Source organism: Cottoperca gobio, chromosome 9 (assembly GCF_900634415.1).
Source record: "Cottoperca gobio chromosome 9, fCotGob3.1, whole genome shotgun sequence".
Taxonomy (NCBI): Eukaryota; Metazoa; Chordata; class Actinopteri; order Perciformes; family Bovichtidae; genus Cottoperca; species Cottoperca gobio.
The window spans coordinates 22,209,074-22,235,527 of NC_041363.1; the positions used below are offsets into that span (position 1 = coordinate 22,209,074).

The window sequence follows — 26,454 nt, forward strand, 5'->3', positions numbered from 1 at the left end:
CTGTATTTGTGTAAGTTCCTGTGTGCATTTCTTCTTTGCCGTCATTGTTAATCACTCACTAAATTGCTGGTAAATCTTTAAGAGAAGATCAGTTGGAATAAAGTTAATATTTGGTGAACCAGACATCATGCTCTACAAAGAGTATGTGAGCGAGAGCATACTGTAATTTACATAGAATCGTGAAGTATGCTCTATAAAAGGACAGAACTACAAACATTTTAAAGCGACTGAAGTCTAAAGATAGGGAGTAGTTGAAAAGATTTTTGTGTGGAATGTGACTTTTACCCCCTCCAGGCTCTTAAAACTCTTAAAGTAACCGGCTAATCTCCTTGTAGAGTTGACTTTGGATCAGTTGACTTCCAAACCGCTGTTGTTGTATCAACACACAGACTCACGCTGTATTTTACTTTTTCATCGCCTTTTTTTTATCTCAATAGGCTGTAAACATTAATGAAGAACTTATTCCTGCTGTGTGCTTTCTTCTGCACCGATGTGAGCGGTATTCTGTATCTTCACAGTCCAATCTTTTTGTTAAACTGCAGTTTAGTAAAAAAAAAAAGAGGGGCTAGGAAACTTTATCTTGGATTTAATCCTAAATTAACTTTATAATGTGTAGTGTAATATGTTATTTATTATGTATCCAGCTTCTAAAACATTAGGGGACAGGTGCAGATAATTGTCAAACAAAGAAAGAGGAAGAGTCAGTCTCGTAATCTAAGCTGCACAGCTTCTACCCAGGCTTAAGCAATGGGAATATGACATTTAAAGGCGGGATGCGTTCAGCACGGTGAGTCAGAGGGCTGCTATACATGCGTCTTTCAGGCAGGGAAAACTGGTAGGCTATTATTCAAACTTGATTTTCTTTATCGTATTTTGTAAGATAACATCATAGCACGCCCACAGTAGGGCCTGTTAAACTGCTGCTTCTTTTGTAACTGTATCATGTGCCAGCCATTACTCATCCTCTGTTCTTCACAACTTTTACTCCTTTTTTTCACTGGCTTGCTACAAAACTGTCATTTTTTGTTGAACAACAAAAAAAACCTACATGTTACAACACCAAATGCAACTGTTTAGCCAACACGGAAGAAGTCCTTACAGCGATCGATAAAAATGCATATTTGAATACCTACTGTACATTTCCAGGACTGTGCAAACTGAAGATCATGTGATATGGTTGACAGCTCCAGAAAAGATACTAATCGCACCATGTGTTCAGATTGCTTTGTCAGCTGTGTACTTTCAAAATCAAAGAAAGTTCATATTTGCATACAGGAGACAAAAGAACAAAAGTCAGCAGAGACCAAGTAATGTGAGGGCTGAAATAAAACTAGATATTCTCCCACTTTGTACGCGTGTTGGAGTAAACATGAGTGTGTGGGAGGGTGTTTCAATCTGAGAGCATGGTCTCCTTTTGATCTGCTTTTTGAAGATCAGACCAACACTGAAGCAGACACAGACCCAAAAGCATGCACCCCCCCCCCCCCCTCCCTAAATCCTCATGTACCTGCAGGATGAGAACAAAGTAGTCGACGGGCTTGCCCCTCTGGTACACATAGTGATGGAGCGAGCGCTTGTCACTGTCGCTGAACTTGATCTCCTGGATCACATCGGGGTGCCGCAGGATTCGAAGCAGCACCTTGTCTGAGATCTGAGCTGGGCAGAACAAGCTCACCTCTGCAGGAAGAAAAGAAAAGGTAGTTTTAGGTTAAAAAGGGCATTAATTAACACGTTGTTACTGCCCTTCAACAGAAAAAGGACCGTAATTAATTTTTTGGAAGTTGATTGACAGCAATACACACAACAGCATTAAAAAAATCTAAATTCTAGAGATGCACCGTCATTTTTTAAAGAACAGACCTGAATGTCAAGTGCTTTCTTACTTTGACCAACACCTCACTGATCAATGTGCCGATTCAATTAGTCATTCACACCTTTTTGGTACAACAAGACAAACGATTACATAAACGGGTGATCCTACACTTAGATCAGCATTGTGTAACAACTTTACCTTAAAATAACAGCTTCACAAACATTTGGATGCTACACTGACTGTTAATAAGGAGAATGATTTCTGTTCTTGCACTTTGTTACTTTGGTGAGCGGTTCGTACAATCTCCCGGGAGAAGTGCGTACGTCTTTGCAGCACTAAGTTGATTTTGGTGAAACTGGATCATATTTTATGCAGAAAAACGTTTAGTGGTTTTCCCTCTGATGTTTTTCGGTCGCTCTGCCTCGACTCTCGGAGTTTCCTGATGGACAGAAAGCTTGAGTTAAAGTAACGCTAACTGCTAACAGCGACTAACAAGTAGCTGCTAGCAGGACTACAGTACGTCTTGTGTTGTGGCACTTGCTTGATGTTTGGCTGTGTTACCAAAGTTGTTGACTCGCTAGTTCTTGATCATAAGTAATGTAATCATAAGAAATGCACATGTAACTTTACAGCTGTCCATCTTTAGGACAGCAGTGTGTACGTGAGTTGCACTCGGAAACTTTAAAAATTACATAATGTTGTTTTGTTTATAGAATTACATTTTGCTTTGACAAACTGAATAAATGAAAAGGATTACAAGGATCGAGTGGAATTAAAACATTAAAAAGTCTTGTGTTTAAGTGAAAATGGACATTACATATATTATATCAATTAGACATCCCACATGTATTCAAATGAAGATCAGCTCTTTGTCAGGATTATGAAGAAAATACTAAAAGACACTTGACATTGACATTTGAAGATGTCCCCGTGGGCTCTGAGAAATTGTGATGAGCAATTATTTTCTTAATATATTAAACAAATCTACTGATCATTCTTTCATCATTTTATTATCATTAGTCAAAAAATATATATTATATTATTTAGAAAATCAGCATCAATACCGCTAACACTAGGACATTTACATTACTCTTAGTTTATATGCATCGTCCCTGTTAAAAAAATAAACTGTTGAATTGTATTTGGTTTACACGCATTTTTCAAGTGTCACAGGCCGGGCAGTTGCAATCAGAGCTCAACCATAAGTGCCTTCGACCCCACCCAGACTGAGAACAAAGAAACAGTCCACCCTGCAAACAAAACCCAACGCAACACACAGTGAGGGGTGAGGCATATACAATGTTGGAATTCATCACTTAAAAAAGGCAAACAAACTCCTTTCATTCTGGTTTACATATTAAGTCAACAAGTTCAAGCTCCAAAAAATAAGTAGAGAGCTTGCTGTTGCAAAACACACAAGTCTTTACACCTATGTAATGAAGCATTGCATTATGGTCTCATAATGCACATTGAATTCCCTGACTTTGGGTAAAGAAACAAGGGAACAGTAACTTCTTGGACTGAAAAGAAAAGAAAAAGGTAAAATCCCATTCCTGTGTATTGAATTTAGAATGAATGAAACACATCCTCTAGAAACAAAGTCAGCAGACACTGACGTTATGCCTGTAGTGCTCCTCCACCACAGTGTCTGCGAGACGAGGAAGTGCTACGTCATGCTAGCTGCAGCTAGTGCTAACTGCTTCTGGCAGAGCGTATCCGCTAGCGCTTGCTAAACAGACAGATTGCAACAAGTTCTCAAATGATTTGTAGCAGCGGCAAGACATCACATCCAGCTGGCAAGAGACTTCTTGTGGTGTTATGCACAGGCAGGCATACTGCTTGGATCTTAAATAGACCTTCCAAGTAAATAAACACATTTAAACCTCCTCCCTGCTTGTATGGACCTGCTTTGCTTGTCAGAAGGCAAGATGACAAAATGTCCTGACATATTTATATAATAGCTACATATGGAAGACATGTGTTCAGTGGGGGAGGAAATATTCAGATCCTTAACTTAAGTAAAAGTATGTATCAGTAAAATGTACTTAAAGTATCAAAAGTAAATCCGTCACTGTGCAGAAAAATGGTCCCTGTGTGTTAGTATTATATATATGATGTTCCTGGGTTAATATTACTGCTACATTAATGTGAATGTCATGCTCATTTTAACTCCTTTATATCCTGTTGGGTAGTTTAGTCTACAGCAACATATCATGTTCTATAAGATCATCATGTTTGTAGCCTCGCTGTCCTGTGAGAACCACGTATGAATGACTACATATGTTCAAATGTGCAGTTGTTTTACAAGTTATAAATGATCTACTGGCTGTGTGCTGGTGATACTGGGATGACTGTGTATGTCTGTGTATAAGTCCATTCCTCACCTGTAGCAAGGAAGCGATGGGCGGCCAGCAGCAGCTGAGGAGAGATCTTCACTTTTGATTCACTCTCGTGCTTGAAGGCGGAGAAGTCTCTCTTATTTTTATTGGGTGCCACCTTTTTCCTGTTGCGGTTATCAGCTGAGAAGTGACACACACACACACACACACACAGCAGACAGAGTTATTCATTAAAAGATTGTACAGTTAAAAACTGTTCATTCAATCAGCAGAGTGAGTCTGTACTGGGATTTTACAGCAGCTCAACAGCATTGTAAAAATCATCTTAGCTGCGCTGTAACGCAACAACAGGCGACATTTATCTCAAAGACAGAACAACAACAAGTTAGATAAGGAAATTGCAATAAAGTAATTGAAGTAGATAAATACCCAACCGTTCAAAGGTTTGTAACCGCCTGCAATAAAAGCTTATTATATAGAGAATATATACTATATTATATATTTTTGAATAGTCTTTCATGCTTTTAGGTTGTAGAAAGTCCTCTTTGCAAATAGATACAGTATTTAGTTATTTGTATGAAAGGTTTGTTTTGTGGATTCCAGCAGATGTGACAAAGTAACGGGCAGAAAGAGACAAAGATACTGAGCGGCAGTTCAATAGGAATAGAAGATATCAGCAGTCAGAAGAACAGCTTCCTGTTTCAGTGCACAATAATGCCTGTAACAAGCTGGAATAAACAGGCAGCGTGTTGCTTTAGCAAAGATATTGTTCCGACTTCACAACAGAAACAGGAGGTTCGTCTCGAGTTAGCACTGCTGGAATATCAGCTGAACATACTATGGACGGACGAATCAGTTTAAACCTGTTCAATGTAAGTAGAGGCAGAGGGCCCAAAGAAAAACAGCTCCCCTGAATGTTTAGAGCCCGATTGCATTGTTGTGGTTCAATAATGATCGAGGGTCACTTACACTCCTCCCTGTCTTGCTACACTGTGGGGACATCGAATAAATAGAAGTTTGAATCATTTAATTTTTCTTCTTTTGGGGTATCTATTTCTAAAGTAAATAATACAGTAGGTGTCTGAATTAAACTGTTTTTAGCGCTGTTAAAATAGCCATGATTGCAGGAAAGAAGAAAAACATCAATATAACAGCTGATTCCAAACTTTTGAACGGTAGTATAAAAATAGCCTTTTGTGCAGCGACACACTTAAGTCACAAGACGTGACAAACAAAGACCAAACTCACTGTAAAGGTCGGATTCATCCAGAATCTCGGATTTAATTATCTCCTCGATGACATCTTCCAGGGTGACCAACCCCAACACCTCGTAGAAGGGATCTCCCTCCCCCTCGTTGTTCACCTTCTGGACGATGGCCAGGTGGGACTTTCCTAAAGTGGAACAAAGACAATCATTAGTGGGATATTCATCTGATTAATCCATCCATTACTCAGAGCCTGGCAATAAAGTACACAAGACGTAGGGTTGCAAGAATAGGACCATCAACTAAATGTTGTGATCAGGACAATTTTTCTACCAACAAATCAGAGAAGCAAAATATACCAGCATCTGGACTATTTAAATCCTCCGTATGGACATATCAAACGCCACGAGCACGGCGGCAATGTGATGTGCAGCTGCAACAGTTAATAGACATTCCTTTCTGTCTGCTTGTTTTCTATAAAATCAATCAAGTCTTTGTCCTCTTTGTGGAGCACTTTACATCGAGCACTTTGATCAGCTGATAAACGCTACAGGAAACAGTAATGCTCCCACACATGAAACTCACTGCTTTAACGACACAATAACACAATACATTTATCAATACATTGAGAAACATTAAATGCAAACAATAAAAACCAACCACACCGCAGACTCTATTCTGATACTATTAACACGGCCAATTAAAACGCAGAAATTTGGTTTTTAGATGCTTGTCGTCTCACGATAACACGTGAAGCAGGTAAAGCACAATATGGTGGCCTCTATTGCACAAATCAACACCACATTCACACCGATATTAATTCCCGTTTCTTTTCACGTGATCCTCCAGTGTTTCTTTCTAAGAGCAGATAAAGACCCTGGGTGATAATTTAATATGATAATTTATCGTCTTTCAATGGAATTAGCCTCGATATATAACGAGATGAAGTCATATATCGAGATACACAATTACGTCGTCTGAATTGATATCAAATTCTCAAATTTACCAGAAAATCTAATGTAATTTAATGTATTTTGAGGGAATATTCTTTGAAGATTACGGTTTTGTTTTACATCTTTACATTACCACTCAGTTCACTGCGATTAACAAACTGGACTCCAACTGGCAAACCAACATTTAGTTTAGTTGGTGCATACAGCTCAGGACGTAATAGTGGTGGAGACTAATGTGTAAAGGTCTGCTTGGAACCCAAATGTTGGTTAAAATAAATTGTGAGTAGGTTTTTCCAACAGCAGTGTGCAGGATGTTCTTCATTCATTCATTCATTCATTCATTCATTCAGCTTTATTGTTCAACTCCTGCGTGCCCACACCCAAGAATTCTGCTTATGGGAATACCTCAGTGTGGGAAAATTAAACTATTGTCTTAAACACATTACTCTTGTGTGTGTGCATGTAAACATGGTCAGTGTATAGCTGGAAATATTTATTTATTCTCTATCATTTTACTTAAAACTGTTATGTTAATTCTGCACTTGAGTTCTTAAATTCACACAGGAGAATACAAAAGTAGGCTTTACCATTTCAAATAGACTATTTATTGGGTTATCAGAAAACATGCAATATCGTGACATATACCGTTATTAAAATATGAAATAACCTATATCGGGATAGAAGGTTTGGGCCGTATAGCCCAGCCCTACTTCAACATGGTCTTCACAATATTCTACATCTTCTTTCAAAATAAAACAGAATACAACATGATGCCCATGCTCATCTGAGCTGTGGCTGTTGTTCAATATCATTGTTTACCATCTCTTGGCAATCTATTCATTGTTATTGTGGTATATTTGTACGATCGAGGTTGAATTTTCATCACATTACAGCTCTTGACCATAACCACATGTTACGGGACTCATGAAGCTGATTGAGGCACTCCAACATACAAACCTGGCCGAGCCCCTCCATCATTACAAACAATCATATCATGATGGATTAGGTCTGTTCTAACACTAACCCTCCTGCCTACTCCCTCTGCTTGCACCACAAATAGCCTGTTAACGTGTACAGGTCGTTAAGTTGGGGTTGGGTCTAGACTTTGATCATGAACACACACAAAAAACACACCAATGACAGTCACATGACAGACTGCTCAAAGTGCAGATGGACGCTGGCTGTCTCGTGTCCAAACAAACGCATACATGGTCCAGACGATGCTCTAAATTAATAATGACGCCCCCCAGAGTGAAGCACTCAGAGGATATCTGGAGGTTTGGCCCCCCTAGTGGATAATTTCTTCCCCTCCACCCAGACAAACCTGTGGCGAATAAACATGCAAGCAACCGATTTAAACTACACATGTATTCATATATATATATATATAATATATATATATACTATATAATATATATATATATATATTCATATATATATATATATATTCATTATAATATATTCATATATATATATATATATATATTCATTCAATAGATATATATAATATATATATATATATATATATATATATATATATATATAAATATATATATATATTTATATCTATATCTATATATAGATATATAATATCTCTATATATATATATTCATTCACCTATATATATATATCTATATATATATTATATTATATATATATTCATTCATATATATATATAAATATATATATTATATAATATATACTCATATATATTTATATATATATAAATATATATTATATATATATATATATATACATACCTATAAATATACATATATATACAATATACATCTATTATACATCCATATACATAGACATATATATATATATATCTATCTCTCTAATATGATATCTACTATATAATATTATATATATCTATACACACACATATATTAATACACCACTATATATATATACACCCATATACATATATCTAATATACTATATATATATATCTATTATCTATATATCTATATATATATATATATAGTACATATATATATACACACAACATAGTTGTATTATATTATATATATATATGATACACACACATATTAATGTATTATATACACATATACATATACATATACATACATACATATATATATATATAGATAGTATATACATATACATATACATACACATACAGACAGACATACATACATACATACATACACATACATATATACACACAGTTTGAATTCTCATTCTCCCCAAAATCTACAAGCTATCTAGTCGTGATAAAGCGTAAAACAAGAGGACAAGAGGTAGAGAAATCATAAAAAGTTCCATCGACAGCAGCAGATCCATGAGATTTACAAAGAGCTCATATGACCAGCAATTAAAAGAAGACCAAAGGCTATAAGAGAGTGTGTGTGTGTGTATGTGTGTGTGTGTGTGTGTGTGTGTGTGTGTGTGTGTGTGTGTGTGTGTGTGTGTGTGTGTGTGTGTGTGTGTGTGTGTTTGTGTGTGTGTGTGTGTGTCCTTGAAGTCTGCCTGTGTGTCCTAGCAAAGTGGACGCTGCTGAGACAGCGACACAAACACACTCCACACATTCTCAGCTTTGACCTTGCTGGGTTTTACTACGTAAATAGCGCAGAGGGACTTTGAGGAATCCATTTCCCACAAGGCCGGCTTCACTGATGGAGTCTGTGATGTCACAACATGAGATGTCGGGCTGGGCGGATGATGTACTGTACATTTAGTCTGGACGCTTGACAGGAAGCAGCAAAGCTGGACATTCATCGTTGGCTAAGTTACAAACGGTCCCAACACATTATATTACGGCACGAGGGCTGATTATTTTAATTTCAAGTATATTTCTCCTGGATCTATTTTATCCATTCATCATTTAGCCTGCCTATACACGTTCCGACATAATGAAGTGCTTTTCACAAGTTCCCAGCACAGACGGATGTTTTCAAGCAGCTTATAAAGTCTAAGAGTTAATTCTAAGAAAATGAAGACACCGTGTGAATGGCGCATACGATTCACGAGTCAGGGATCCAACCGCCAACTTTACGATTAATGAACGTCCCCCCACAGCTACTCTCACTACCCCACAGCTTATCAAAGAAGTTCACTGTCTGTCATGTCAAACCATCATGCATCCCAGGGACATCATGTCGATTCAATCATCACCACACACATTTCAGAGTTGCCGCCTTAACGCTGTTTACATACATATTTAATATCCGGTGTAGAGCTTTGATCCGGCCTGAGCCAAAATGAACCCACATAGTTTCTGTTCGAGCCCAACCCGAGCCACAGCAGCAGTTTTGGGCCAGAGTCCGACTAAAACCCCAATTTAAGAGTAAAAAGAATATCAAATGTATTGCAAGCTAAATACCACAAAAGTCTTTGCAGTGCAATAACAGACACTGTGACAAGATTTCCGACATGCGCCTTCTCCTACTGAATGTTCAGCACATGACGGCGGGTGGACATCATTAACTAATTAAGAGCCGGGACTGTCAAATGACCCCCTCATTATAATGTTTTGACATTTTAAAGCTCTAATCCAGTGACCATCCGCAGACATAGCTATTGTCTCCATGTTCAAAACCACCACTCAGGACAGAACCTGGTGGAAAACAAGTGTATGTTTGATGCTTTTAAACACATATTGACACCACATAGTCAAACAGAATCCTAAGGTTCAGTCTCTATTGCTTAAATCAAAGTGGGAACAATTGAGTTATAGGAACAATTCGACTGTAGGAATGCCATATTTGGGCGCACAAACCAGAGTGGCAAAATACACAGATTCACTAAACTACTCCAACAGCCAATACTTCTGCTTTCTCTCATTTTCTTTTTAAGAGCGGTGTGCAAAACATCAGGTAGCAGATTTTCATTTCATTTTAATTGTTATCTTCTGCTGACCACCACTTTCACCATACGTACCTTACCATAGGGTGGTACAAACGGTGGTTGCAGCAGATGACATGCTGCAGAATCAGGGCAAATAATTTTTCGGGATGGCCACACATGGTCTGCAAGAGCCTTGAAGACTGCATGGAATAAGTACTTGAACTTCCTGGCAAACAGTAACCTTAGGTGCAACACCCTTGTAAAATGCCATGCAGCGTTGCCTCATTTGACACAAGTAAATGACACGTGTAGCACACACCAGATCTTCATTACTGATAGTCCATTGACTTATCTCTTAATGGGCCATCTCTGACTCCAGAAATCCTGTTTCATTAGAGAGAGAAACAATATTACTTCATGGGACATTTAAGGTGCCATTTTACCAGAATGGGGAACATTAGTCAACAATGTCCTGCAGTAAAAAAGCCTCCGAGTACGTTCATTAGTTGATCGTAGTTCATTCCACACGAGATCACGGTAGCAACGAAAATAGAGACACCATGTAATGGAAAAGGCACTCTGTGTGTGTGCGAGACCTCTCCCTGTGGTGCTGAGTCAATATTTCAGAGGAAGTAGGGACCCCGGGGGACATACTTACCCCCAGTTACTGGAGAGTCACTTGAAAGTCTATTGACTCCAACGAACGCACGCACACACGCACATGACAGGAGACTGTTTTTATTTTTTGTCAAATCTATTGCTCATCCTTTCGACAACAATTGCCGTCGGCGCTCCTTGACTTTGTAAAATGTTAAGACCGGTCACCTCCGACGTCACTTATGAGGACAGACTTTTATATCTAAACCTGCTTTAGTGTACTAATCCTTTATTTACTGCTCTTAGCTTATCTTTTTTTTTATTTTATTTTTTTTTATATACGTGTATGTTTTCAAACTTAAAGTTTTACTTGGAAGTGAATCTGAAAGTCAAAATTAAGTCAGTCACGCACGCACTTTCAGATCTGGGCAGTATATAACCTGAAATCCAAGATGGCGGCAAAGAATTGGGGGCGTAAAATCAATAAATTGCCCATATATAATATATCCCCTATCTGGAGAAAAACCACTCAGACGTGTATGAGAGGTTTCAAGATGGCTACCATGTGATCCGGCGAACAAACCAGTTTTGGGCAGGCCTCAGCTGTGATCTAGTCATTGAACAAACCCTCATGAGATCACTAAAAAGCACCGGTGGCTTGACTCATGGCAGTAAGATGACAGAGGAACAGCGAGCATTGTGGACAATGTCAGCCCCCATAACATCTGAGGTCAACATCGCCATGCAGGACTTTAACGACCTCACATACACAACAAATGAACAGCATAAAGAAGCAACGGGTGCCAGAATTGAAAGAGACGCATCCGACCTCTCGAAGATAAGCACGAAGCTGAGTGCATTTTCACCCTTCTTCTCGGATCTTGCATTAAGAAATGTCATCAATGGTATCGTGGCGAACAAAGACATCAACGTGCATGAATATGAATCTGTTGGGAACAAAATCATCGAGAGAATAATTGGACAACCTGTGTTTTCCTTCTCTTTTAAGGAGGAAAGAGAAAGCGAAGACCCTGGGAAATTCATCTGCTGTCCAGGTTGCTCCCGACAGAACCATCGATCCCAGCTTGCTGTTCCAAAGATTCATGGTGGTATCCCAGACAGGTGATTTGTCACTTGAGGAAGTGATGAGGTATGAGCTCAGTCCATACCCACCATCCCTCTTTGAGGACAACAAGATCTTGAGGAAGGCCGACAAACCTCAACTCGCTGAAGCCGTCAATGACCACTGTACCAAGGCACTGAAGGAGCACCTGATACCACACCTTCAGCACACCCTTAGACTGAAAGATATGTGTTTGATGGAGGATCCTTGCTGCACAAACTCAAGTGGAAGAAGGGAGATACGTATGGTAAAATAGCCGGAACATATGCAGACTTCACAATAAGGCACTATGGGGCAGCAACTGTTGTATTTGATGACTATGGTGCAGGTCCTTCGATAAAGGATAACACTCAGCAGAGACGAGGACAAACCAACAGGTATCCGACTGTGAACTTGACCGGTGAAACCGAATTTGACAGAAAGAGAGATGAATTCCTATCCATCGGCAGTAACAAGCAACAACTAATCACCTTAATAGGTGATCAGCTGAAGAAAGTGGGCTGCACAGTTATTCAGGCAGAAGGGGACGCTGATGTGGACATTGCAAAGACAGCAGTAAACAGCACAATCTTGCATTCCACCACACTAATCGGACACGGATTTATTGATGCTTCATTACTGTTTGGCATATGGGAAACCACTATATTTCAGATCAGACAACCAGTCAAAATGCAATCTGAAAGTATACGACATCAATCGGATGAAGCATCTTCTCGGGAATAAGTTATGCATCCAACTATTGTTCCTGCACTCCTTCACAGGATGTGATTCAACGTCTTGTGTGTATGGCGTTGGGAAGAAATCAGTCTTTCAAAAACTTGTGAAAGATGATCAAGTACTCAACTTGTGTGCAGATACATTCACTTCGAGAGGCGTGAGCCTCGCTGAAATGGAGAACCTTGGCAGCCAAGCGATGACCGTTATATTTGGTGGGGAGAGCACATGTTCTCTGGCAGCCATGCGTCACAGCATATTCAACAAAAAGGTTACTGCTGCTAAGTCTTTCGTTACACCTGAACGTCTTCCCCCAACGGAATCTTCCACCAAGTTTCATTGTCTCCGAGTTTACTACCAGGTCATGGTTTGGATGGGGATGGAGAGTCACCCTGATCCTCTGGACTGGGGCTGTGGACTTGAAGACAATCGATACGTACCCATCATGACTGCCATGAATGCTGCACCAGACAATCTTCTGAAAATTATACACTGCAACTGCACCACAGCTTGTGGTACGCCCCGTTGCAGCTGCCGAAAGAATGGGCTTCCATGTACGTCTGCATGTGGATCGTGCCAAGTGACGTGTTGTGACAATATGTTAAATCAAGTCTCTGAGTAACTAGAGGACAGTGATGAGGACTGAACTGAGGCAGTGTAATGGACATAACATTACAGATGAAGTTTCACATTCAAATATCATTGCATTTTGAGATAGGGGATATATGGGCAATTTATTGATTTTACGCCCCTAATTTTTTGCCGCCATCTTGGATTTCAGGTTAAATACTGCCCAGATCTGAAATTAAATAACACCAGTGGGTTGCCCACCCCTTAAAACCATGGACTAGAACCAATAGTGATGTTTCTATCACAATTATTGAAGAGGTTATAGCTGTTTTAGTGATTTTGAAGCCCGGCGGCGGCCATCTTGGATATGACCCAGTTTTAACCCATTTCCGGAGGTCTGATTTTGGTAGACTTTTTTTCTGTTGATCAGTATATCCAGTAGGAATGAAAACCACTGAGAAACCTTTTGTTGCAAATTGTTGTGGGTCAGGTGGTATATCGACCTGTCTACAAGTGAAATCATGAAACTGCTTCTTTTCATCAGACCAGGAGTCCAAAAACTATTTTAATTACCAAATGTGTTGCTGATTTTAGTCTGTGAACATTAAACTGTATACATGTTGTTTTATAATTTATTTGTTATTATGTTTTTATGATCATCTGAAACATTTTGTGCTTAAAAAAGAAAAACAACCACAGATTATCTTTGAATTTAGGATTCAGCAAACTGCGTGGGAGCCGAGAAGAACCATTTGCAGAAACAGGAACCGAGCAACACGAAACCTTGCTGAAATTCTGCAGCTTCTCTTTTCCTTGACAGAACACACAGCACAACATTGACAAGAATATCTAAAAAAAAAACTAAAAAAAAACCTTGCCACACAAAACCCTGAACTGTTCAGGTTTCAGTTTTCTGTGTGATGTCATTGTTTCAGTCCAGTAAGAGTTCTGCATCGATGTGTGAAGATTTGTTCTCTTTTCTCATCGTCTCATCATTAATTGAACACACAGATATTCCCAGTGGGTCGGGTGACCTTCCACTCTGTTTCTCTGCCCTCTGGCTCTTCCGTCACCAGCCTGCAAGCCGGCTTGTTTGTTGACATGAAACATGGGCGACAAAAGGCCGAGGGGGAGAGCGATGAGTCTGTATGGGAAAGGAATGCCACATGCATAACGCCCACGCACAAAACACAACCGACCGGCCACATATCAGCAGCACTGACCACAAACATGCACGCTGAGCGGGGATGAAGCAAAAATGCATGGCTGCAAATATGCACGCTTATACTTGTGTAAATACAGTACACACACACACACACACACACACACACACACACACACACACACACACACACACACACACACACACACACACACACACACACACACACACACACACACACACACACACACACACACACCTGTTTTTCCAGCTAAAACTGGAGCCCTGTGCAGGTAGATGTACTGTGGTCTTAAGGCCAGCCACATAAACACATTTATTGAATTCAGACTTAGAATAGCAAAGCAAAATCCAAGTTGGTGCGGACAGTGAGGAGATAAAAAACCACGTTTGAAGGTTAATTGCGACAGTGCACAGCAGTTTATTCACGTTGGAGCCAGGATTTTACAACTTTGGGTAGTTATTACAGCACCGATCTAGAGCCGCAACTGAAGATTATTTTCATTATTGGAATAATCGTCCCAGGAGTGACTTCTTCAAATGTCATGCTTTGTCCGACCTACTTCCCCAAAACCTGAAGATATTCAGTTTTAAATAGTATAAAACGGAGCAAATCCTCGCACTGGAGAAACTACGACCAGAGAACGCGTGGCAAGCAATTATTATTAAAATAATAGCCATTTAATTCTATTTCCATCAACTAATCGTTGCAGCTCCAGTTTTGTTATACAACAACAAAAGAAACTTTGATGTGCAATTTTTTCAAAACAAACTAATTAATCGTCGTTAACAATAAAAATAAACGTTGGTTGCAGATTGTTAGTCTGTAGATTTTCTGATCAAGTATCGCTCCATGTCTTCATTCTTTTTGTTTGTTTGTTGTAAAACCGTTTGTTAAGTTAAAGCTTATATGAAGCAGTAAAAATGTGTTTATATTGAGGCCCAGTATCTTTTTGGTTATAAACCAATATAACCCTAACCCAAAAAGCCTCCACCCACGATCTTCTCATCCAGAATAGTTTTGAACACGAGAGGAATTCCACTACCACGTTTATATTAGGCCCAGTGTTATGTAATATGATGTGTAGTGAAACCTCAGTTTTAACAAATGGACGAGATGGCCGTGTGTGCGAGTGTTTGCAACAACAAGTCATTTGTCCTGAGCTGCTCGTTCTCCATGCTGACTGATATCATTACGGCACACAATTCTGGAAGTGTTGTTGTGAGACACACACACACACACACACACACACACACACACACACACACACACACACACACACACACACACACACACACACACACACACACACACACACACACACACACACACACACACACACACACACACACACACACACACACAAAGTTGTAGTCGAGAGGACTGCAGCTGCACAGTCAGCAATTCAAGCTTCAACGACAGGAAACGAGAGAAGCAGCAGTCGGCTGATAAGAAGAGAGAGATTCAGAGAGAAAATTGTCTGAGACTGTTTCCCAGCTGCAGATTATACGAGTCTTGGTAACGCAGAGTAAAGGTTTGAGGTCCACCCATGTTTGGCATCAGACCACATTTGCCAAAACACTTGTGCACCTAGGGCTGCAAATAATCATTGTGGTGTTCGATGGTGATAATTAATCCTTCCCAAGGTGAATTAAACTTTCAATCTCAATATTTAAGCCAAGTTGAAGTCCTTAAAGTGCTCAGAAAGATTTGAACATCTTCAATTCTGTGCAAACTCCATCTGCTGAGGAGGACATGTGTGGCAATCAATGAGGAAAATGTGCAGAACAAAATGTGCTTTATACCCTAAAGATAGCAGCAGACAATGTAAGAATATATTTTCTTATCAGGCACTGAACCTATTTAAGAGATAAAAGAATTGTCTGTCTGTGTAGCTGACTGCCTTTTAGGTTATGAAGTGTTTTTAGAAGCTGTCACACAACAGTGGAAATAAAACCGTTGCTTAAAGATCTAAATCATTCAGGGTCTATCTTCCTTAAATGGAATCAGAGCAATAGAGACGGAAGTCAGCTGATAGGAGTGTGAGTGAGTGAATGTTGGGGTGTGTGTGTGTGAGTGTGAGTGTGTGTGTGTGTGTGTGTGTACGCTTTGTGACTCAGCAGAACACCTGAGGGGTTGTCTCTTAAAAATAGAAAGTCAAAAATCCATTGACAGACACAGCGACGCACAACTCTCTGAATGCTTTTGAAGATTAATTTCTTTTCGAGGAATATGGGAAACCACTATATTTCAGATCAGACAACCAGTCAAAATGCAATCTGAAAGTATACGACATCAATCGGATGAAGCATCTTCTCGGGAATAAGTTATGCATCCAACTATTGTTCCTGCACTCCTTCACAGGATGTGATTCAACGTCTTGTGTGTATGGCGTTGGGAAGAAATCAGTCTTTCAAAAACTTGTGAAAGATGATCAAGTACTCAACTTGTGTGCAGATACATTCACTTCGAGAGGCGTGAGCCTCGCTGAAATGGAGAACCTTGGCAGCCAAGCGATGACCGTTATATTTGGTGGGGAGAGCACATGTTCTCTGGCAGCCATGCGTCACAGCATATTCAACAAAAAGGTTGCTGCTGCTAAGTCTTTCGTTACACCTGAACGTCTTCCCCCAACGGAATCTTCCACCAAGTTTCATTGTCTCCGAGTTTACTACCAGGTCATGGTTTGGATGGGGATGGAGAGTCACCCTGATCCTCTGGACTGGGGCTGTGGACTTGAAGACAATCGATACGTACCCATCATGACTGCCATGAATGCTGCACCAGACAATCTTCTGAAAATTATACACTGCAACTGCACCACAGCTTGTGGTACGCCCCGTTGCAGCTGCCGAAAGAATGGGCTTCCATGTACGTCTGCATGTGGATCGTGCCAAGTGACGTGTTGTGACAATATGTTAAATCAAGTCTCTGAGTAACTAGAGGACAGTGATGAGGACTGAACTGAGGCAGTGTAATGGACATAACATTACAGATGAAGTTTCACATTCAAATATCATTGCATTTTGAGATAGGGGATATATGGGCAATTTATTGATTTTACGCCCCTAATTTTTTGCCGCCATCTTGGATTTCAGGTTAAATACTGCCCAGATCTGAAATTAAATAACACCAGTGGGTTGCCCACCCCTTAAAACCATGGACTAGAACCAATAGTGATGTTTCTATCACAATTATTGAAGAGGTTATAGCTGTTTTAGTGATTTTGAAGCCCGGCGGCGGCCATCTTGGATATGACCCAGTTTTAACCCATTTCCGGAGGTCTGATTTTGGTAGACTTTTTTTCTGTTGATCAGTATATCCAGTAGGAATGAAAACCACTGAGAAACCTTTTGTTGCAAATTGTTGTGGGTCAGGTGGTATATCGACCTGTCTACAAGTGAAATCATGAAACTGCTTCTTTTCATCAGACCAGGAGTCCAAAAACTATTTTAATTACCAAATGTGTTGCTGATTTTAGTCTGTGAACATTAAACTGTATACATGTTGTTTTATAATTTATTTGTTATTATGTTTTTATGATCATCTGAAACATTTTGTGCTTAAAAAAGAAAAACAACCACAGATTATCTTTGAATTTAGGATTCAGCAAACTGCGTGGGAGCCGAGAAGAACCATTTGCAGAAACAAGAACCGAGCAACACGAAACCTTGCTGAAATTCTGCAGCTTCTCTTTTCCTTGACAGAACACACAGCACAACATTGACAAGAATATCTAAAAAAAAAAACTAAAAAAAAACCTTGCCACACAAAACCCTGAACTGTTCAGGTTTCAGTTTTCTGTGTGATGTCATTGTTTCAGTCCAGTAAGAGTTCTGCATCGATGTGTGAAGATTTGTTCTCTTTTCTCATCGTCTCATCATTAATTGAACACACAGATATTCCCAGTGGGTCGGGTGACCTTCCACTCTGTTTCTCTGCCCTCTGGCTCTTCCGTCACCAGCCTGCAAGCCGGCTTGTTTTGACGCACAACTCTCTGAATGCTTTTGAAGATTAATTTCTTTTCGAGGACGCGACATGACAATTTTCTAATGCCAACGTGGCATAAAGCTGATGTTGAAAAGATAAACAGAGGCACAGTTGAATAAAAAAAGATAACACATCCATTTCTACACTTTACAATTCTCTAACCTACACAATGTATTGCGGATGCCAAAAGGATGACATATTCTTCAACGAGGAACAGTTAAGTGTTCAGATATTACTTTGTACCACAAATTCAATGAGCTTTGTTATTGTCATTGTAATTAATGGGCAAATATAGGAAGCGGATAAGAGCTCACAAGTCTAGAAGTCCAAACTGCTGAACCCTTAACAATTAACAAAACAACGCATTATGCCACAACTGCATGGCCTATGTCCTGCCTCAATGTATTTATTAACTGCTTTCAGTACTTTTCCCGGCTGTTCAGTGGTCTGCACGATTCTCGTTTGGCGAGTCCTCCCATGTTTTCTGTTTACTGGCACACCTTCTGCACTAATGTGAACATAGCGGTTGTTACATAACGTTATAACTGCTTTCTCCTAAATTGTTTTTTTCTTGCCGCAATCAAGACTTTGAGCATTTTCTCACATTGAAACGGTGCCAAGAGTGACTCAAAGTTCCTTAGATAGACAAAACAAAACAAACTGAAGAACAAGGACACAGAAACAGGATAATTGGAGGTAGAGATGGAGGAAAGAATGAGAGAGACACACACCCATTATACAAAATGAGGAGTGGAGATTCAGGTCCACCCTGTGACAACCTTATCACGCTGACATTGGGTAATCTTTTACTCACCGTTGTAAAACTCTTGTGTTCTTTTATACTTTAAAAAGAGGCAGACAGGGTAATTATTTCTGCTCCCGGTCTTCTTAAAGAATCAGGTGCACAGGTAGGATCTGTGTTAAAGGTTCAGATTAAGAGTTCAGGCGAGGGGCCGAGGAAGGAAAAGTAGTAAATGAAGGTGTACTGACATAGAGCAAATGTACGTGTGTGTACGTGTGTGTGTGTGTGTGTGTGTGTGTACGCAGGGAGTGTCATAAGCAGAAGTGTGTTTAATAAATGTGTGTTGAGGGGACAAACGTTACTGAGGCCAGTCTGTCAGAACACTTTACGAGAGCGAACCGTTAAGAATTGATTATATCCAGAAAAGACAAACGAGGGGAGGGCGTGATAAAAACTACAAATGCACAATTCTTTCAATTTGTTATCTTAACAATGTCAAGAAATGTTCTTTCCATCGGGCTTGCAGGTTGAAATGATAAACGTCGCCGGCAGCAGATCGGTTCAGCGGTCGCTAGTTATACGAGTATGTTGATGGATCGCAAGCCAAAAGTGTCACGACATTATAAAAGATAAGAATAAGATTTGTCTAGAACTGTTATGTACTTGTAGATGTGACACAAACTATTACTTTCTGAATGATCTTGTTTTAAACTTTAATGATAACAGAACACTTTGCATTACTTAGAACTCCTGTTTAAAATGAACATGAGGTATTTATTTATTTATTCATTTAAGGTTTTCCATATAGTTTGTTTTAACGTTATCTGACTGTCCAGATATGAATGAAAGGCAGACTTGTGTTTTTAGAGTTGTTCACGCCCGAGTGGCTTATATTTGGTTACATTGCCATTTGAAAAATAAAGATAATTGTGACAATGAAAATTGTTATATCATTTTATTTTTATTTTGTATGTAACTTTTATGGTTAAAAAATGTCAGAAGGGTCTTTTGGGCATCTTCACATTATCAAATCTGGCCCTCTTTGAAAAAGGTTTGGACACCCCAGCTCTCGCTTCATGTCAATTTCAGGCTGGCCTTTCGTTCATATCATGTCTGTACTGTGAGATCATGAACAGAAACGTTTTTGAACCAGGACTTAAAGTATTTGGATCGAGAGCCTAGTGAAAAATAACATTTAGTAGGCTACAAATATTATGTGTCGGGTACAAATGTTATCAGCATTTAGGACAATACGAGTAAAAGATCGAACTCTGAACTCGAAAGAATCATATATCAGTTAATCCACTTGTTGCTCCTATAGTACTCGTCTCACAGTGTTTGAATCTGAAGAGGGTTTGTGAGCTCCTATTAACAAATCCTTAATCTGTGCCGAAACTGAACCACTTGTTGACCTAATACATTTCACTGAAACCTGCTCAGGCGTTTTTGAGATATAAGATACTAATAGCTAACAGACAAACGGTCATTAACCCGTAGCACACACATACACACACACAACAGGGTCCTAAAGCCTGAGTGGGGTGGCCAGATAAGTGCCCAAACACTGATAAACAGCAGACAATGCCGACGGTCCTGACAACCACAAACAAAACAAGCTGGTTCATTTCCTGAGAGGCTCAAAGTGTTTAAGGTTCAACAGGAATGTTGTGTTTAGTCTATTAGTCTGAGACATGCCTACTGACTCACATCCAATCTAGTGTGGTTTCACAAACCATAATAAATAGTGCAAAGAAGTGCAGTATTATCCACCAAAATAACCAGTAGGCCTAAACAAAACAGGCTGCTTGAGGGTACAACATGTGACGGTCTGTTGACAGAGTGTGATGTGCCTCCAGTGAATTCATGGTTCACTTGTGTTTGTGTGTTTTCTAAATGATGCCTGATGTCCACAGTGCATGAGTTTAAGCATCAGTGACAGTAATGATGAGCAGGATACATGAGAGGGATGCCATCTATATAGTCATTTTAGTCAATCTCAGTATGCTCTACAACGTGTGCATCTATTTTCTATAATCCACACCCTCCTACATCAGTACATGCACACAGAAAAGTTTATTTTTCTTAAATGTTTTCTCTTTTTCTTTGATGTCTGCTGGTCCTATTTCCTGCAGACAGCCAGTGTGTCATTAAAATGTCATCTCATTTAAAAAGGTTAATTCAATGGCCCCCTTGAAAGGTCACATAATGTTGACTGACAGGACTGTTGAGAACACACACACGAACACACACACACACGAACACACACACACACGAACACACACACACACGAACACACACACACACGAACACACACACACACGAACACACACACACACACACACACACACACACACACACACACACACACACACACACACACACACACACACACACACACAGTGTTGATGACTTTTATAAATATCTGTCTATTCAGAATTGAATCAATGAACAGCTCGTGTTGACGGAGCAGATTTGATTATAAAGAGCACAACCTAAAGAAACAGGTTGTGTACACACACTGACGCTGTTGGATGCCATCACCGTGGTAACTGATGCCAAGCGGCAAGTGAGAGGAACTTCAGATGTAAGCGGGGAGTCGGGTCAGAGGAGAGGCAGGGTGGGGGAGAGGTGGAAAAAGCGTGCAAAAAACAATGTTTTGCAACTTCTTTGGAATGAAGTACGTGTTGCTGAGTCTTTATGTTAGATTCCCTGTGGATGCTCTTTACTTTGCCAGTTTGATTAAAGCTGCTAATCTTTTATAATAAAGAAAAAATAATAATACTCACTCCCCTAGTGTATCAGAGGATTTTTTAAATAAAACTCTACCAGACAATTGATTAAAATAGAGGAAGAACAGCAGGAAAAAGATCTGCTCTCACATGCAACCAGCTAAGAGAAACTTCCCAATTACACATTTGCATATCAACTCTGTACACTAAATCCATTGTGCAGTCTCTCCTCTATACATGAGGTGCCACTCAAATGAGGAGTTGTGCTTTTATATTTTTTCTGGGAGGTGAATCTCATCTCAAGATGCCGGCCTTTTCCCCTCATCACATTATAGTTATACAAGTACATGTTATACACAGTTGGATCAGAAAGATAGCACACCCAGTGTGAATCTCTAATACAGAGAAAACGCTGGTACACTTAATCTTAGAAGAAAACATGCTGCTTTAGAAGGAAATGACAGGTTGTTGTTAACAGTTCCTAAATTATTTACCTGCAGACGTCTGATCTCTTTGGAGTGGAAGCCCTTTTACCTGAACCATATGGTACCGGCTCCATGTCTGGCTGTGCTCCGTATTCGTTAAGCTACCAGACACACTGTTGTTGTACCGAATGTAAAAGTGTTGACTAAGATGGACTGCAGTGATTCCAACTGAAATGATATGCCATTTAAATGGGTGGATTTTTGAGCTATCCATATTAATATTCACCTCCTCCTGCGACAGAGCAGGACCTGTCTGGTGGCACAAAATGCAACCTCTACCTTTATCTTGCCATCATGTTTGGCTCTCTTTGTGCAAATTATTTGAAGGCAGACCAAATGTCATCAAGCAGTTGCATTACCCAAAGCTTTGCAAAACGCAGCAACAACCCTTGAGTATTATTCCCAGGAAAGATGAATATGTCGACAGTACCTTTTGATAATGCGACCAAAACTGGACTGCCAGAGTCCTCTTTCGAGTATGACCTTACTGAAATTAAAGTAACCATACAATTCTGTTAACAGTGTTTATTTGCCCACAAGTAATGAGAGGCACGAGGGCTTTCTTCATAGCGACAACCCTCAAACTCAACACGTGTAACTGCTTGCCGTAAATCTATCTGCCGAGCTTTGAGTGTGTGTGTGAGTGTGTGAGTGTGTGTGTGTGTGTGTGTGTACTACAGCCTGTTGCCAAACCCTCCCACCTTGCCAGCCAAGCCTACTAAGATGAGCCGCAGAGCAGTTTCTTGGCCAAATGTCACACAGCGCCGTGCACCACCGCTACTGCAGCAACTCAAAAGTCAATCTACAGCGGCTGATCTGAGATAAATACAGTGAAATCTGTGGATTAAGAGGCAGTTATTCAATTGAGACAAAATCATAACTGGCAGGAAGATCAAGCAGAGGCTGCTGACAAAGTTCAGCGACGTTTAATCTTCTTTACTACGTCTTACAGTCAACTACAAGTACATGCAACTACAGAGACAGAGAGGCAATTGCTCATTCCTCACTGTGCCAAGATATAGACACAGCAAGTGTGTCTACTGTCTGTGACCTTGAGACGAGAAGCCTGAGAAAAGGAAAAATATATCCCTGCGGGGGATGGCGTCAGTGTGTGTACGTCCTCCTGAGAGAGGGAGTGTGCGTGTGTGTGTGTGTTTTGGAAGAGGAAAAGCTGCAAAGCAGAAGAGAAGTGAAACAGGGAAGTGTTTGTGATATAACCAATCACAAAAATACGACTGAGGCTACATTTGATTTCTGACAACACCTCAATACCACTTATGTCAGAAACACAGCTTTAGACTAGCAACACTGTAGTTCCTTACCTTGTAAGAAATAAACCTACTTTCTCTTTTTGAAATCCTACCAAGAATGTCTACAAGCTGAATATAGCAAACGATAAAAAATGGCAACTTGATTCAGTGTCCCTCCTGAAACTCGGAGAGAATACTGCCAGCCTAACACCAGCTTCAAATTTAAAACTATTATGACTTCGACATCAAATACTCACAACAGGAGGGAGGGAGGCGTACAGACAAAGCTAACAAAATGCTTAATGCACATAGTAACCACAGCCATTTCATGTCCCTTTCATTGCACTGAACTTCATGCGGACACTCTGGATAACACGATCAAAAAATACCAAAACAAAAACTATGTATTATCACATTATTATTATTATTATTATTATTATTATTATATTAATCAGCTACGAGCAAACAAACAAAAAACATTTGGAGGGTTTTCTTTGCTCTGTTGCCGGCAGGATAAATCCACAAATCACTAATCCCAAAACTGAAATGTACTTATTGTTTGAGCTGCTCCACACAGAGGTCAAAGGTCAAACTCAGCTCAGTTCCTTAATTGAACACAGCCTGAGTATTTCCATTGTACTTTATACTTTTAACTACTAATTATAATCCAATAATAAAACGTTATAGTACTATAACTTCCAAAAGTTAAAAGTTATTGTACTATAACTTCTTTACTTTAAGTATATTTTGAATGCATGATTTTTACTTGTAGCGGAGGACTTTTTTTTTTGTCAGTAGTCTTCCACCACCAAATTAATTGTATCCCTCTTAAAGGGTGACTAGCTTGCATGACAATATTAAAAGGTGTCCTCAAACCTTTCTTGAACTCCTCCAGCATGGAGTCCAGCTTGGTGTCGTGGAAGACAAAGTGCACCGGGTGGTTGTAGAACTTGGTGATGGTCTTGAGTGTGGTGCAGTCGTCCGGATCCACAAAGGCCAGGTCCTTGACAAACAGGATGTCCACGATGTTGGAGCGCTCGTGCTCGTATACAGGTATCCTCGTGTATCCGCTCTCCATGATCTCGGACATGGTGTTGAAGTCCAACACAGCGTCGCTGTGGATCATGAAGCAGTTGCTGACCGGCGCCATGACATCCTCCACTGTTTTGGTCCTGAGCTCCAGCGCGCCTTGGATCATGTTGAGCTCCTCTTTCACCAGGTCGTTGTATGGCTCAGTGACTTTCAGCATCTCCACCAGCTTCTCCCGGTTGTACACGGTGCCGATCTCCTGGCCCAGGACGCAATCCAGGAGCTTGCTGATGGGCCACGACAGAGGGAAAGTTAGCAGCATGAACAACTTGGTGACTAGGATGGTGTTCGCCCCGACTGCCAGACCGTGCCGGGAGCACAGGGCCTGCGGGACGATCTCACCGAAAATAACGATGCCGACTGTGGAGGCGACCACAGCGCCGATCCCGGACTTGGTGATGTCGTCCAGGAGGATGGTGAGGGTGGTGTTGACCAGGACGTTTCCGAGGAGCAGCGAGCAAAGCAAGTAGTTGCCCTTCCTGCGGATGGGCTCGATCTTCCGCGCGTACTTCTTCTCCTTCTCGGTGCCGCAGCTCTGCACGATGCGGAGCTCCATCGGGTCCAGAGCCATCAGCCCCAGGTTGAGCCCGCTGAACATGCCGGACAGCACCAGCAGGAAGGCGATGATGATCACCTGTAGCCAGACAGGCATCAGGGACTTTGCCACCTCCACCACCCGCACTCTGCCGTCTTTATCGTCCAGCAGGTACCACGTCTCCTCCTTCACCTGGGTGTCGCGGACGCACAAGCCGAACACCTTCACCACCTCGCTCTTGCGGAGCTGCTTGATCCGGAGGCTGACCACCCCGGAGGTATTTTGGTTGGTTACCACCATGGACCCCTTCACTTCTATATCCTTCGTGAGCTCGGGACAAGTTCTATTGAAGGGGTCCACGATTGCTACAAAAGTATCATCCTCTTTATCGCTGGAGTAAAGTTCCGTGAACTTGATGAGCGCCGAGCTGTTTGGGAGCAAGTGGAGCCCGTAGAACCTGAATAAGGTGTCGCTGCCCTCGGTCACCTGAATAACCCCACTCTTGGTGGTCCCGGCCGGCGTGTCGCTCCTCTCCAGCCTCATGCCGAGTATCCGGGGGGCGAGTCTCGGCTCCGCCACCGCCTCCTCGGCCTGCCTGCCCGCCAAAACACAAGAAAACACGAATAAAGTTAGCGTAAACCCCAGTCCACTCGAGTCTATCGCCATGTTTGTTTCGCTCTCTGCGAATGGGGGAACTGACGTCACCTACTCGTTTCCACGAGCCCAACCCCCTCATTTGCAAACCCTGAAAAAACAGCCAATCAGAGGGAGGCTACGTCACTCGACCGAGCCCCCTCAACTTTAATTTTTAAGGTCGGCTGATATTTTTGGCTATTAAGGTGGATTAGTTTCAAGTTATTTATTATCTTGTGCACAACAATTATAGTGACACAGTAGTTGGCAATGAAAGTCTTAGATCTCAGGCTCCCTCTAACAATTCTCAAAAAAACCAGTACAATGAGAATCTAAATCATATAGTATCAAATAGTACACATTAAAATATAGGACTATATAATATACATAGGTAAAATATCAAATAAAGTAATATCAATTTGTGGTAGACATAGTTTGAAGTCTTGTTGTTGCTTGTTGGGGTCCTCCTGAGAACAGTCAAATTATTAATAGTATGGGGTAGAATATTAATTAAGTTCAATATAGTAACTTAATTCTTTTTTAACTCATTCACGATAACTATTTGACTATTTTAATCATTAATGTTCAAATGCATTACATTAAAATAAAGTGAAATGCCTTACGGTCAACAGTTTTTCATCATAGCTCCTCTTTTGACACATAGTAACAGATTCGGACACAACTGAGAACTAC

At 40.5% G+C, this 26,454-nt stretch overlaps 1 protein-coding gene across 1 annotated transcript in view; it reads right to left on the bottom strand.

The window, feature by feature from the left end:
* LOC115013450 (metal transporter CNNM4-like) overlaps positions 1 to 25,822 on the bottom strand; it is a 51,568-nt gene extending 25,746 nt beyond the window's left edge. The window contains 4 exon segments of the mRNA XM_029439770.1: positions 1,508 to 1,677; positions 4,198 to 4,332; positions 5,401 to 5,544; positions 24,381 to 25,822. Coding sequence (XP_029295630.1) covers positions 1,508 to 1,677; positions 4,198 to 4,332; positions 5,401 to 5,544; positions 24,381 to 25,794 — 1,863 coding nt within the window. The 5' untranslated portion in view covers positions 25,795 to 25,822.
* Between the last annotated feature and the right edge of the window lie 632 nt (positions 25,823 to 26,454).